At 41.0% G+C, this 14303-nt stretch overlaps 1 protein-coding gene across 7 annotated transcripts in view; it reads right to left on the bottom strand.

The window, feature by feature from the left end:
- Positions 1-14303, bottom strand: part of enah (ENAH, actin regulator) — a 123904-nt gene that overhangs the window by 17933 nt on the left and 91668 nt on the right. For 3 of the 7 annotated variants that reach the window (XM_023347694.1, XM_023347693.1, XM_023347692.1), the window contains exons 5-6: positions 7712-8043; positions 1983-2117 (exon numbers count right to left, since the gene is read on the bottom strand). In XM_023347694.1, the coding sequence (XP_023203462.1) occupies positions 1983-2117; positions 7712-8043 (467 nt within the window). Of the gene's footprint in view, positions 1-1982; positions 2754-7711; positions 8044-14303 lie in introns of all 7 variants that reach the window. The other 4 variants (XM_023347690.1, XM_023347691.1, XM_023347695.1 and 1 more) reach the window with 2 other exon arrangements.

The raw sequence follows: 14303 nt of genomic DNA, 5'->3' as shown, positions 1-14303 counted from the left end.
TCGGCCTCGACACCAACTGGAACTGGGAAAACATCCTCTGATGTGTGAGAGGACAGAGGATGGAGGTAAGAGGACCGCTGCTGAGTTGGTGTATAAGTTCGCATTAAATCTCTGATTTATTTCATACCTAATTAAACCAGTTCATTTAATGAGCCAGATTAAGAATGAATTCAGCATTCTGTCTTTCACAATTAAACCGTGAAGATTAAAACGCTGATTTAGCTATGAATCAATTGTATTTACAGACAGTCTGATTAGAACCCAGATGCTCAGTGAGTGAATGATTAGTTACTGACTGCACACTGACACACAGAAGAACCCAACCAGGGTCAGTGAAATGTCAAATCACAGAAGCAGCTCTGTGGTGGGACACTAATGAGGAATGAAGTGATAAAAAAAGAGAGTAATTAATAGAGAAAGATGTTGGCTTTCCACAACCTCCAGTCAGTGATCTGCTGGAACATATTACGATGCGTCAAACATGCAAAGCTAAACAAGACATTTTATATTCAGTCAAGCCTGGTTCATCAGCAGCAAGCACACAAGTTAGGATGGGATGCAGCAACAGTGCCTACAGTACAGAGAAGACTTTACAGGTTTTTAACTTTCACTGTATTAAAGTGATAAATCCTTGTGTGGTGCTTTGCAAAGGTATTTATTATACCAAGGACTTTCCACATTTTATCACATAAACTCCAGTGTTCTTCTGATTTTATTTTTGTGAGAGAGTAGAAGGAATATGATGTACGGTTTTGAACATACAAATCTGAAAAGTGTGGCATTGATTTATATTTATCAGCCTAAAACAACACAAGGTGTTTCTACACTTCCAGCAGCAAGATGTTTGGGGTCTCTGCCAGTTTTTCACATTGAGAGACTGATGTTTTTTTCTCAATTCCTCTTTGCATAAAATCTTAAACTGTCTGTAAACATCAATTTTTACATTTTACCACAGATTCTTAATTTGATCTACATCTGGACTTTGACTGGATCATTTTAACACATGGACATGTTTGATCTAAAAAGTCCAATGAAAGCTTTGGTTAGATGTTTAGAGTGTCTGGAAGGTAGACCTCCACCCCAGTATCAAGCTGGGCGATATGGCTGATAACAGAACACAATATTAGTGATTCATATCAGCTGATATTGATAATTATTCATTAGTTTTTTGTTTTAAATTTAAAACAAAACAATTTTACATCTTTTTGTTTATCTGAAATAAAGAATTTCAGATACTAATATCTGAAATTCTTGTGACGTGACCTTTCCTGTTTGATCTCGTTTTCACTCCATGTTATTGTTTTTCAGCAGTCATGAGGCATGGTGGCAAAACTTGAAACTGCTGCTGCGCATGCTACTCACTGGGTTGTTGCTAGGTAACCAAAGAGTGAGTGAGTAAGTTGATGCCACCAACTTGGCTGAACTTGTTGTGAGAGGTTGATTGGCTAAAGCCTTTGCTCTGCCTACATCCCCCAGAATGCTGTGCAGTTCTGGATCAGAGTTCAGTCAAAATTCTATATGTTGAACAATCTATCTGATGTCTCTATTGATATTGATCACGTGTCTATCGCGACATATAGTGTTATTGATTTATCGTCCAACCCTGATTAGATGAGTTTTGAAGGCAGTCGGTTCTACTGGGTTTTATTTACAAGTCTGAGAACAAAAGGAGCTAAATACAAACAAATGCCACACACCTTAAGAGTTTTATTCCTAGAATGATTTTGACAACTTGTATGTTTTTTTAATCACCTCAAAATTGTTCACTACCTCATCGATCTTCCCAACAAACAGACATTATGGTGGCAATGAAACAAAATGTGGAAAAATCCAAGTGGTATGAATAGTCAAGAACAGGCATAGCTCCTGCTCTTGAAGTGAGACACAGTTCCCTGTTAGTGTGTGAGCCAGAGGCAGCAAGAGACAAAGGGAGGAAGAGAAGAGGAGAGGAGAGAGAGCAGAAACCAGACTGGAAGCCTTACCCTGGGGCTGGGGCTGACAGCAGGGGCCCCACTGAGCTGCGTCCGGTTCCAGAGGCCCTGCCAGGCCCAGACCCACGGGGAGGGAGAGGTGCTCAGCAGAGACACAAGTGGCAGCAGCTGCAGCAGCAGGGGGCGCTGTGGAGGGAGAGGGCAGACCAGGAGCCTGGGATGAGGAGGGGGGAGACGAGACGAACGAAGACGATGGGGGAAGAGGGGGAGGGGTCGGAGGAGGGGGCGGAGTGGGGCAGGCGATTCCTAGGGGGGTTTGGCTGTGGGGGATAGTGACGGGTGAGGGTGCGGGGAACATGGGGGGGCCGTTGGGTGAAGGTGACGGGGGCTTCTGGCTGAGGGGCGACTGAGCCACCAACGGGATGAGCGGCCGTGGCCCCGTAGCCTTCCCTGGGGGACTGCTGATCATGACGGGGGGCGAGGGTGGCAACGGGGTGAAGTTACACGCCGACCACACCACGGACTTGGGCGGGGTGGGAGGAGTGGGGGCAGGCGCCGGGGCAGGAGGCAGGGCTTGAGGGAAGGCTGGCTGCCGCCTGGGAACTGTGGCGTAGTGAGGCAGGACGGGGTGGAAGGCGGAGCCTAGCGAGGTGGCGAAGCGGGACGCCGACTGTCTGAGGGGCGGGGTTGGAGGGGCGGCAGCGGCGGAGGAGGCCGAGGACACGCCGGGAGCCGGGAAAGTGGACGTGGACGGAGATACGGGCGTGGACGAGGTCCGGCAGTACTCCTGAGGCGTGGGGGTGTAGAGTGTGCTTTCAAAGGCTGAACACACACACACCCCACCCGGGCCAAATGAATATCAGGGGCAAGACGAGACAGGAGGAAGGAAAGAAGGATGGAAGGAAGGAAGGAAGCAGCCGTCCAGCACACGGGAGGGAAACACAGCAGGGCAGGAGGACGAAAAGGAAGAAAGGGAGGAAAAAAAAGAGAAGGGGGGAATGAAGCAAAGAGCTAAACTCAAGTCTTCTTCTGCCTTCTGAATCGAGGCTAAAAGCCGACAGGATGCTACTACTCTGTTAGTGGACAGGTATTAGTACTGAGGACAGAGACTGACACACCTTTCAAAGTCCTGCAGGTTAAAAGAAGGTGAAAGGACAAAGGGACAAACGGGACAAGTCAGCTAGAGTTATTAGAATCATTTTTAATGCCATCATAACCATCATCCAGTCCCCACAACGAGAAGACCACCCAACAGTTACCCAATGAAGAAGTACGGTACGCTAATACAAACCTCTCTTGCAGGAGGACTTTAAACTTTTTAAACTTTAAAAATTATGTAGCTTTATGTTATTAAAGCTAAAGTTTAATCAGTAATACTTTTACAACTAATTTATGTCAGATCTTGATTTCTTGGTTAATGTCAACTTGTCATAAAGACATTTTGAATAATGTCAACTTTGCATTAAAAGTGTCATGATAGGGGCGTGCTGTGGTGGCGCAGGGGGATAGCACGCCCCACGTTTGGAGGCCTTAGTCCTCGACGCGGACATCGCGGGTTCGACCCCCGTCCCGACGACCTTTGCCGCATGTCTTCCCCCCCTCTCCTCACCCTCCTTCCTGTCTGCCTACTGTAGAAAAAAATACGAGCCACTAGCGCCGCAAAAACTCTTCGGAGAAAAAAAAAAAAAGTGTCATGATTGACACTTTATGTCAACAGTCATAAATATTCATGAAGACTTACTCATGTTCATGATAGGTGTTATGTTTATGACGGTGTCATGACAGTATTATTCACAACCCGTCAAATAAAGTGTTACCGCAAAAGGTGCTTAAAAAGAAATGTAAATTTCTTTATTCTAGAATTTAAAACAGGTTAAGTTAATACTGTACCACTTGAGATGTTAGAACATATTTACAGACAAAAAAATTTAAGTCGTAAACGCAAGAGTTTTAGCTTAATTACGGAGTACGTTCTTTCAGCAAATGGTCTTTTTTTATTTTGTGATACATCGCAATCCAATTCATGATTAAATCAACTTTTGGTATTTTTGTTGTGGTTAAAATCTGCTGGATAGAGTAATAGTATTGTAACTAGCTATTAATATATATAAAAAAGTTAATTATATTGCCATTCTTTTGCTATCTATCAGGATGTTTTATTTTAAGGGTCCTTCCCATTTTCATAAAGCTATAATAATCTGTTTAGTTGGAACAGCAGGGAAAGGCAGAATGCTAATTTTTCACTCAGCTTATTTTGTTCTAAATCTAACCTGAATCAGTGTGTATGCATGTGTGTGAGGTAATTACCTTGGTTGGGTGTGTGTTTGTGTGTGTGTATTTTCTTACAGCTCTTAAACAGCCTCGGTGGTGTTTGGAGGGAGCTGCCATATGTGATCTGTGTAATGTAACGTTGGTAATCTTCAGATCACCGTCTGCTTTACCAAGGCTGGAAAATCTGCAGGTCTGAGTGATTAGATTTAGATTTCTGTTCAGGGTTCAGTCTGGTGCTGCATGCAAAAACAGCAGTCTGCTGACTTTACTAATATCCAGTGGCTGATAATTGCTGGAGTTAATTACATGTTCTTAAGGGTCTGTCTAATTAAACCTCTTCTTTTCTATGTGCAAACACACAGACTTTGTCTAAACACAAACACACGCAGAGCTAGATGCCGCTCACCCCAGAGGACTCTGTTGGCTCAGTCACACAGCAGGAAGATAGAGGTTCAAATCACTAAACGGAGAAACTGAAGGACTCATTTCAGCCATATTGACGCACAAAGTCGGCCTTGCAAGTCATAACTTTGGGTAGTCGGAGTTGCTGGAAAATCTGACTTCAGAAGCTGTTCCAGTTGATTTTTCTGACTGGGAAGACGAAATTTCCCAGTTCCGTGTACAACTGGAACGCAGCATAAGACTGAGCAACACATGATTCCTCCAGCAATGTTTCTTCCTAATCTATAAATGCACCATTATGATCTCCTCTCTGCTTCAACTCAAATCCTTTTCTGAACATCTTCATCATTCCACCATTCTTCTACATTTCTCCGTCTCTGCAGACGTGCAGCTCTCCTCCGTCAGTCAGCAGTAATTATTCTGCTCATACTAGATAAGCACACAGATATGTATGCTCTCAGCCCCGTGTGAGAGGACCAACATGCCGTCCATTGGCCAAGCTTCTCTGTGACACACCAGCTGGTCCTGTTTACCAGTCTGACGGTAATTAGCCACACCAAAAAGCCAATAAATATCTTATAAAAAACAACATATTTTGTATTAATAACTCACTCTAGTGTTGTGTGTTTTATAGGTGGGTAATATGGACAAGGAATGTTATTGTGATATTGTGTGGTACTATTGTGGTAAAGATTTGTGATAAAAATAACGACACTACTTATTTTTTAGGTGACTGTATGGCTGTGACTGCATGCCAGCATTCATGGGGTGTCTAACAAATATATTAAAAAAAATTTCCATCTGTAATAGGCTTATTCGAGAGTTACTTTTAAAAAGTGTGATGTGTATCACAGTAACTGCATTTAATCTTATTTTGAAATGTACTAATATTTATTGATCAAAATTAAAATAAATACCATATTACAATACTGTCAGTTTTGTTTTCTTCATTTACAATCGATGACTGAAATTTATGGTGACAATAATGAATAACAATTTTTCACAATAAATGATAAATGTGCTCCCCTAGTGTGTTTGTGTCTGTATTTTTTTATCCAAATTGCTTTTTTCTTTATAGCCAGGCTAAAATCAGGCACACACTGTGATTCTCTCAGTTCAACCTTTTGAGAAAACCGACTCATGACAGTTTTCCCATAATAAAAGTCACTAACAATGTTCAACATTTTTAAACGACCCTCAAAACACTTACCTAAGAAAAGCTTAGGGGCTGTTTAACAGAACAACGTTAAGTAAGACGGAGGTGTGTGTGACCGGCTGCAGCAGAGGAATGGCTGCTAACAGTGGAAAACACACCAATCGTTGTTCTGGAAGAGCAAAACTGAAATCTCTATGAAGCAGAAAATGTCAACTGCCATCATGTCGTCTCCTGGGCCAACAGAACATGTCTGTTTGCATTTGCCCACTCATGTGATGTGCATGTTATTCTGTATGAGACGTGAGCTAACACCCCCCTCCCCACCTCGTCCTGCAGCTTCTACATGCATGTGTGCACATAACACATCCCTCCTTGAGGGTCTCAGCAAAGCTTCCTCATGTATTTTTAGTCTCTGAGTAACTCCACTGAACTGTGTGTGTGTGTGTGTGTGTGTGTGTGTATGCTAACAAGCTGAGCATGCCACTGAAGCGTTTCATTCCACGCAGCCTTTCCCACTGACCCAGTCCTGGAATCAGATTGTAACCCCCGCCCCCACACACACTCCTCCAGTTACTGTGTGATCCCACCAGCACCTCCATGTTCTGATTGTTCAAACTCAAAATGGTCAGAAATCAAACTGAGCAGCGAGTTGAACCTTGAAAAGCTGATATGGCAATGAAGTCTTGAAATATTACATTTTATTCCTGGTTGGATTTTGAATTGAGAAATGATCCTATACTTTTGAAGGCAACTTAGCCTGAGTCAGTTGGATGGATGATTCACAAAAACCTTTCATCAATGGAAAAAAGAAAAGGAATAAAGCCACAAGTTACAGTAAGAGTTTTTAAAGAAGGCATTCATGAGGTGGAGGTCAGGTGGAGAAAATAAACCCATTTTGTTCCACAACATTTGATTTGCAGACAACACTGTTAAAACAAGAGCTTCTGTTATCCACCAGTTTTGCATTTAAACCAAACTGTGAATGCACCAGAAGAATGATTAAGAAGAAAATTGGGCTGAATAAGTTTTACTTTAAATCTTTAACTGTTGCTTTTCTGGTTAAATACATTTAAAATAAACCAAATTAAAACAAAAAATTCATTTAAAGGGGGGTATTATATAAAATGAACTTTTGACCTTATTTCATGCTAGAATATTGATCCCTCATCAAAATCATATCTGGGCTGTTGCTTTGATTCATTCATGAATGTTTGAGGAATCCTTCAATCTAGTTAGAAACTAGTTAGGGTGCCTAAATGCTTGAGCTCACAAAGCACTGCTGATTTTCGCCCCTTAGAGGTCCCCTCACCCCATGTCACCCCTCTCAGCTCCTCCAGACTAGCGGCAGCAGCAATTAGCAAACACCTGGTAGAACTGCAAACCGGCTGAGAATTAATTCTTAGTAAAAGCTCCTATGAATGGTAGCAAACAAGATCAAGGAGGAGCAATGTTGTGATGACATGTTGAAAGAGGCGATTTGGAAATAGCTGGAGCTTCTTAAAGATACAGAAGTCAATTTGAAGGAGTTAAATTGTGAAGTCATATTTTTAAAGTCATCTTTGGTATATGTAGCATTTTTATAATAACTGAAGGCAACAGTTACTTGACTGAGGTATAAAATGGCCCAATGTACGTGGAAAATGCATAGTTTCACCCCTTTAAGTGATAGAAAACATGGATTTCTTGTTATGTGGTATTGATACAATGTAATGAGCTGAACTACATAGTATGTTTTGCATAATATATAGAGAAATGTCTTATATAAATACTAATAGGTCATCACAACAAGAGGATCCTGATAAACAAGACGACTTACAGTTCTAGGTGGTAAATTATTTGTTAGTTAGTAATAAGGCATTATTAACAATCAAAGTGTATTTCTTTTAATGTTCGGCTTCACACTTCCTCCTGAGTGGACAGACGTGAGTGTGTGTGTGTGTTCAACACTCACCGGCGTTGGAGATGCGTCTCCCTCTCTCCCAGTCCTGCTGCTCTCTGTCCAACTGCTCCTGCTGCTCCTTCTCCAGCCGCTCTCGCTCTGCCTTTTCTCTCTCCATCATCTCACGCTCTGTGCGCTCCTGCTGCTCCTGGCGCTCTTGCTCCATCCGCTCCCTCTCCGCCTGCGCCTCCTTCTCCTGGCGCTCGCGTTCCTGCCGCTCCAGCGTCTCCCGCTCCAGGCGCTCCATTTCCTGACGCTCCCGCTCCTGGCGCTCTCGTTCCTGGCGCTCCTTTTCCTGACGTTCCCGTTCCATCTCCTTCTGTCGCTGCAGCTCCTGGAGCTGCCTGGAGCAACAGAGAACAGCAGTTTAAGTTTTTACCAAATATCACCAATTTTGCGGAAAAAACAAAGTCTAGGGTAAAAAAACTGTGTCAGAAATAGGAAGTAAATTAGGTGAATCAGTTTTCGTTACTATTTAAAAATACAATAAATTTTTTCCTAAAAAAAATGCCCTAAGCCAAAAGTTATTCTAGCAAAAAAATCTCCACCTCATTAAGGCCAAAAGAAGATTCAGGCAAAAACAAAAAATAAATAAAAATCACTCAGTAAAAATTACTTGGGCCATTATTTTAGGAAGGCAATGAAATATAATTAGAGTTAAGTCATACATAATCATTTCTCTTAGGTTGAGCTACTATGTTATGAAATCACAAGAGCCAGCTTTAATCTGCAAGCATGTACTTCAGGAAAGAAGCGAAGTCAGTTTTAGATTGATTGAGTTGCCCTGCAGGTTTTCCCTGGTTGCTGAACTAAGTTTGGTCACAAGGTGTCAGCAGAGGGCAACAGGAGAAGAGCCTGAGAGACAGTCTGTGTGTATAATATACTGACATGTTCTCTGCACAAGTCTGTAAGAAAAATTGAATTCAAGTGACTTTATAAAAAATGTCAAAAAGAAAGCACTCTGTACTAGCTTCAATAGCACACAAGTGTACATGCTATGTATGAACACATGCTAAAAACAATGTGTTCAGGAGCTTTAGGTACAAACAAAGTTCAACTCGAACTCGTCATCCTCTGCAACACTGTCTACTGCGGATCACTTCCAGCTTTAAGGAACCCGTCTGTGTGTGAGGACCATGTCGGGTCCAGAAACACACACTGTTCAGAAGATGACCCAGAAGACACTGAACTTCCTGCTACAACTCAAGAAGTCCAACCTTGCTGCTGGTTATCTTCTGCCATCATTCAGTCTGTCCTGAGTTCATCCATCACTACAGTGTTTGGATAAGGACCGGACTGCAGCGAACAATTAGATCTGTTCCTTCCAGGATTTGAAAAGTTTAAGGTCAGGAAAATGATGGCTAATGTTTCTGCAGACCCCACACACCCTGAACACAAACTGTTTAGACTTTTACCTTCACGTCGGGAGCACAGAGGGCTATTTGTTTAAACCAGCTGCCACACAGACACTTACTCATTTTATTTCCTCTTAAGTTCATATATTCATACTTATTAGCTGCGCTACCACTGCAAATTTGTGTAAAACTTAGTCAATATTCTGCTAGTGCTAAAAAGACAATTTTGGAATTGTGCTGTTTCCATTAAGTAAGAAACGCAAATAATATATGAATAAGATTGTTCAAGTGATTAGTCATTAAAAAATATGCCGGACCATCATCTTTCTATAGAAGATGACAGGACGTAGTATACTACTTCGTCAGTGGTTATGTCTAGCTGGTGATCATGAGGTGTGATGTGAAAACATGTTGCCATTGAAGTTTTGAGAAATATGCCAATTTCCATACGTCCGAAAAACGACCTCAACCCAGCGTCAAAACTTTTTATCAACAAAGGTGATGGGTTCCAAAATTGCGCCGTTTCCATTAAGCGTGTTTATTTTCGGAATTCCAATTTGCACTAATATATGGTCAATGGAAGCGCAGCTATTGTCACTACCCTGTGAGATTACGCAAAGGTCAAAATCATTGTTTGTGTGAACAATCTTGGTCAATAAAAATGATCCTTAAAAAAAATAAAAATACAGATGCATTCTGTGGGAAGTTGTAATCTGTCAAGTTCACACACACAAACACATATCCTTCATTGAGTTGGAATTTTGCCCTGTAAACTTCACACTGATGACTCATAAATCACACAAGTAAGCAGAGAGAAGGTGGGAAATGGATCTGAGTGCCAACTCACACACAGACACACCAAATCAGGTGGCCCGCCATGCTGACTCACTGCTGACAGTCAATCATCAGCACAACTGCTGCTTAATGCAAACACTCCCTCTTAGTGCTTACATCTTCGTGCACACGCACTCGCCCACCCCCCCACACACGTTTCCACATGTATATTCCCTCATAGGGATGATGTCATATCCGTCACCAGGTTCCTGAGAAATGCTTTGTTTCCAAATAAAGGTTACTGGTGCTGCCTCAACACAAAGTGCATCAACATGACCCTGTACTTTGGTAAAACTGATGATCTGAAATTGAAGAAAAAGAAAAAAAAGTTACTGCTTTATTTTTTTCCCCTGCAGGAGATTCCCACACTCCTGGGAGTCTGACTACGACTTGTACCCCAGTCGGCTACTTTTCCACACACATCCAGGAGGGAAGACAACTGGAAACAGGTCCTCATCCCATACCTGACCCTGGTGCTTTCAGGCTTTGATGCATCTGTCAGCTGAAGTGGAAATCATTTCAGTCAGGTTCATAAAATGAAAACAGATGCTTTTCTAAAAACATGTTCCTTCCTTTTATAAGATCACTCAATGTTCTAATTATTCACCCTGATCTTTTCACCACATGTATTCTCTCTATTGGTTTATTCTTAGAGACTTAGAAGTCACTATACACAGCTGGGACTTTCTGTCTTCAAACCCACTGACAAACCATGTGAATTGTAATAAAAGCTGATGAATATTTGCCCTAACTGATTTTTTGTGTGTAGATGTGGACCAAAAAAGGGCTCGCAACAAGAATCGGCCAATTTTAGCTTGACTGGCCCTGACTGGTGACTCAGCAGTCTGTCAGAGGACTGCAGATGAAAATTAGCCCTTGTGGGCCAATCTGGTATATTGACATGGTTGTCTTAATGTACTCATGTTGATTAATATGCTCTGTCCCTTATAAAATATATTAAAATAATAATAACTATAACAATAATAATAATAATAATAATAACAACAATAATAATTAAAAAAAACTAAAGCAAAACCAAATACACAACTCTACTCTCAAAGACGGATGTCAACATATTGCACTTAGCATGGTGCCATGGATTAACAGGCACATTTTTGCACACATTTATGCCAGGATTTAGAATTCACATTGAACATAGCAATAGCTTGGGTGTGTTAATGATTTATAAAAGCCAGTTTGTCTTTGCTTTGTGAGAGCAGCAACGTCTGGCTGAAGGCAGCAGTTTGAACAGATGATGTGCTGGCTGTCCTTTGGAATGTTTTATGTCTTCTAGAGGCAGCGCGAGTCAAAAAGGTCTCCAGGGACGTTGGTAGTTTGTTTATTAATCCATGTACAGGTGTGATGATTCTGTTCAGGGCTTTCTCAGATCAGAATGAGGTTAGATCAGTATGAGTAAGAACGCTGTTCAAAAAGCAAAACAGTAGCAGGAGAGCTCTCAGGAAGTATAGTTGTTGCTGTGTGTTCTTAAACAGTGTGTTTTTAGTGATTAGGTAGGGTGATATGAGATGTGTGTTCCCAGAAACTTGAACGGTGAAGCTTTCTCCATTTATATCCAAGGACAGGTGATCAGATGGTGTCTTCCAAAAAAAAAAAAAAAATTAAAATCAATAATTATCTCTTCTTGGTGTTCAGTGTTCTTCTGCCTCTCTTTTTCTTCAGTGGTATAACTTGTTCAATTTGTTTAACTTGTGCATTTTCCATAACGCAGAATTCTTCTGTTACAAAACATGTCTTACTTTGCATCTAAACCAAAAATGTATATTAAATTCTATCCAAACCAAGTTTTATTTAGTCCTTACTAACAACACGAGTGAAAGCACAGAAGAAAGACGAGGGGAAACGTGTGGGACGTAGAAAGACACCTAACCCTGAACTTTAGTTCAAAAATATTACGCAAAAACAGTTGAGCCCAAAATTCATTTACACACCTGGCAGATTTACATTTAAAATTTTCATTGCCCCAAGAAGCTGGTGTCTATTTGGAAATTAGATTGGCATCCCTCAATAGATAAAATATTATAAATGGATTATCAATTAAAAAAAAATATTTATTAGCATTTTATTTAAAAATGTCATGCTGAAATTTATTTATTGCTTCTCAATAGTAAAATAAGAAAAATTTTATTGGCATTGCAGAAATGAAACCATTTCTGGCGAGCAGCTTTTGGATATATTCACTGGTATTTGCATGATTTGTCCTTGGTGATGACCTCCAAGTAATGAAAGACCGTATCACCATCACCCTACTCTTCAGTTCTCTCAATATATAATCAAATTCGAATCAGGACTCTGATCGGCCCGATTCAAAAGACACATATTAAAGCAGAAGAAGAGGAAGAAGTAATTATGATTTTAATTGTATGCATTAGTCTGGTACAATACCTCATAAATGTAGTAGCAGAATAATCTTTAATATTCTTTATTGTTTATTGCAAGACTTCCACATTTTGTAACCAACACAGCCAACGTGTTTTACAGTGAAATCTAGTTCAACTTCCACAATCCAGTGGAGGTTAAACATTTCATCTGTGCAGCTCTCTAATTGCTTTATTTGCTGGAGTTATGATGGATTAAGGCTGCATAGCTTTCAGTTTCTTTGATGATGAAGACTGTCTATGTTTGCGGGACACACCTTCAGTCTCTTGTAATTCCTTTTTCTACTGAGCGTTTCATGGGATTCACCCGATCAGAGACGATGCTGATGGATGAAAAGCCGAGGATCAGTGAGGTAAAAGAAAACATCGGTACAAACCTTGGCTCTCAACTACTGACTCGAGTACACACACACACACACACACCCCGAACTGTCCCAGTTCTCACGGTACCGAGGAGATCCATTGATGTAATTACAGAAACACTGAGCTAACCTGGATTCCTGGCTGATGGAAGTGGAGCTGTGTCACATCTCTGAGGGGCTCACCGTCTCCTCTGGGAGGGGGTGGGGGTTTCTCATGCACAATACTACATCCTCTCTGGTAGCAAATTAGTCCCTGTGGGATTCTAAGCACTGAAACAGCAGCAGAGCATCTTCACTGTTAAATTTAGATCACAATGTGACGGCAGAGAATTAGTCTAATCAGCAAGATCAGTAGGGGTTCTACTTTTTTTTTTATTCCCCTCTATTTTCTGTTTAAGTATAGTTACCATCTGGCACGCACTGCACAGTTAACTGCAAAATGACTGCTTTGGATTATTTCCCCAAAGTGGAGTTTAATAATTCACACAAAATGGCTAGTTTGTGGTCAGCTGTAGTGCAGAACACACTTGCACATAAATGAAGCCTTTAGACACAATGTGTATGCAAGGAATGCACAGAATCTAACACATGGAAGATTACTGCTGCTGATGCAACCGCCAAGCAACATCCACATATTAACATGTTCAGCTGGCTGACAACCAGCTGAAACATCTGGTTCATGTTATGAATACAAAGAACAACAGTCAATAACAATTAGTGCTGCACCGACTGATGTTTTCTGGCCGATCAGTGATCTTTTTAAAGCCTGACCTGTTGATTCCAATTCTGTCCGATAGATTTTTTTTGGTCTGAAAGGTCGCTAAGTTGGTAACAGCGTGGTGACCAGATGTGACCTGGTGGTGACCACTGCAGAGCAAAAAGGGACAGCTGTGATTTCAAGAAGTTTGCACAGGGAGAAAATATCTCTTTTCTCATTTGTTCTTGTAGTATTGGCCAATTGCCAAAAAATGTGAGCTCAATATTAAATTTCATCTCTCTCTTTTTACCAGTATTTATCTTATTTAAAGGGGAAGTATTATTACTTTCCAAGCACATAATACTGTACAATCAACTATGTTATCTTTGGTTGTTATAAACATGCTATATATATATATATATATATATATATATATATATAAAATATGGCTAAAAATAAATCTGACTTGTAATTTAACACCTTGAAATTGGGCCTCTGTCTCTAAGAAACTCCTGCTCTTTCTGAAACTCTGCCTTCAGGAAGTCATCGCAACATGGCTCCTCCATTAACTCTTTAACAAGGTTTCTACCAGTGTTGCTCTGAGAACTAGCTCCTGTAATGGGCTCAGCAGATGCTCAGTTCCACCAGGTGTTTGCTAATTGGTGCCGACTAGTCTGAAGGAGCTGAGTGGGGGATGGCTACTCTGTGTGGCAGAAGCTTGGAAACTGCAGCTCCAATCAGGAACTGCTTAGTCAAAGGCAGAGCTAGGTGCAACCAGGCGTTTTGTATACATGAATGGTTGCCATGGAGATTAAAGGATTTTTCAAACTTGCTAGGAAGAATCAAGTCGACACTCCAGGAATGTTTATTGATGAGGGAATAACAGTATTTTTAGCTTTATTTGTAAAGCTAAAAAAAGTGGATTTCACTGCCCCGTTTGAAGCACTAATATTCAGTAAA

This window comes from Xiphophorus maculatus, chromosome 15 (assembly GCF_002775205.1).
Source record: "Xiphophorus maculatus strain JP 163 A chromosome 15, X_maculatus-5.0-male, whole genome shotgun sequence".
Taxonomy (NCBI): domain Eukaryota; kingdom Metazoa; phylum Chordata; class Actinopteri; order Cyprinodontiformes; family Poeciliidae; genus Xiphophorus; species Xiphophorus maculatus.
Note: the sequence above shows the minus strand (reverse complement) of the source record. Positions and strands in the feature narration are given on the sequence as shown.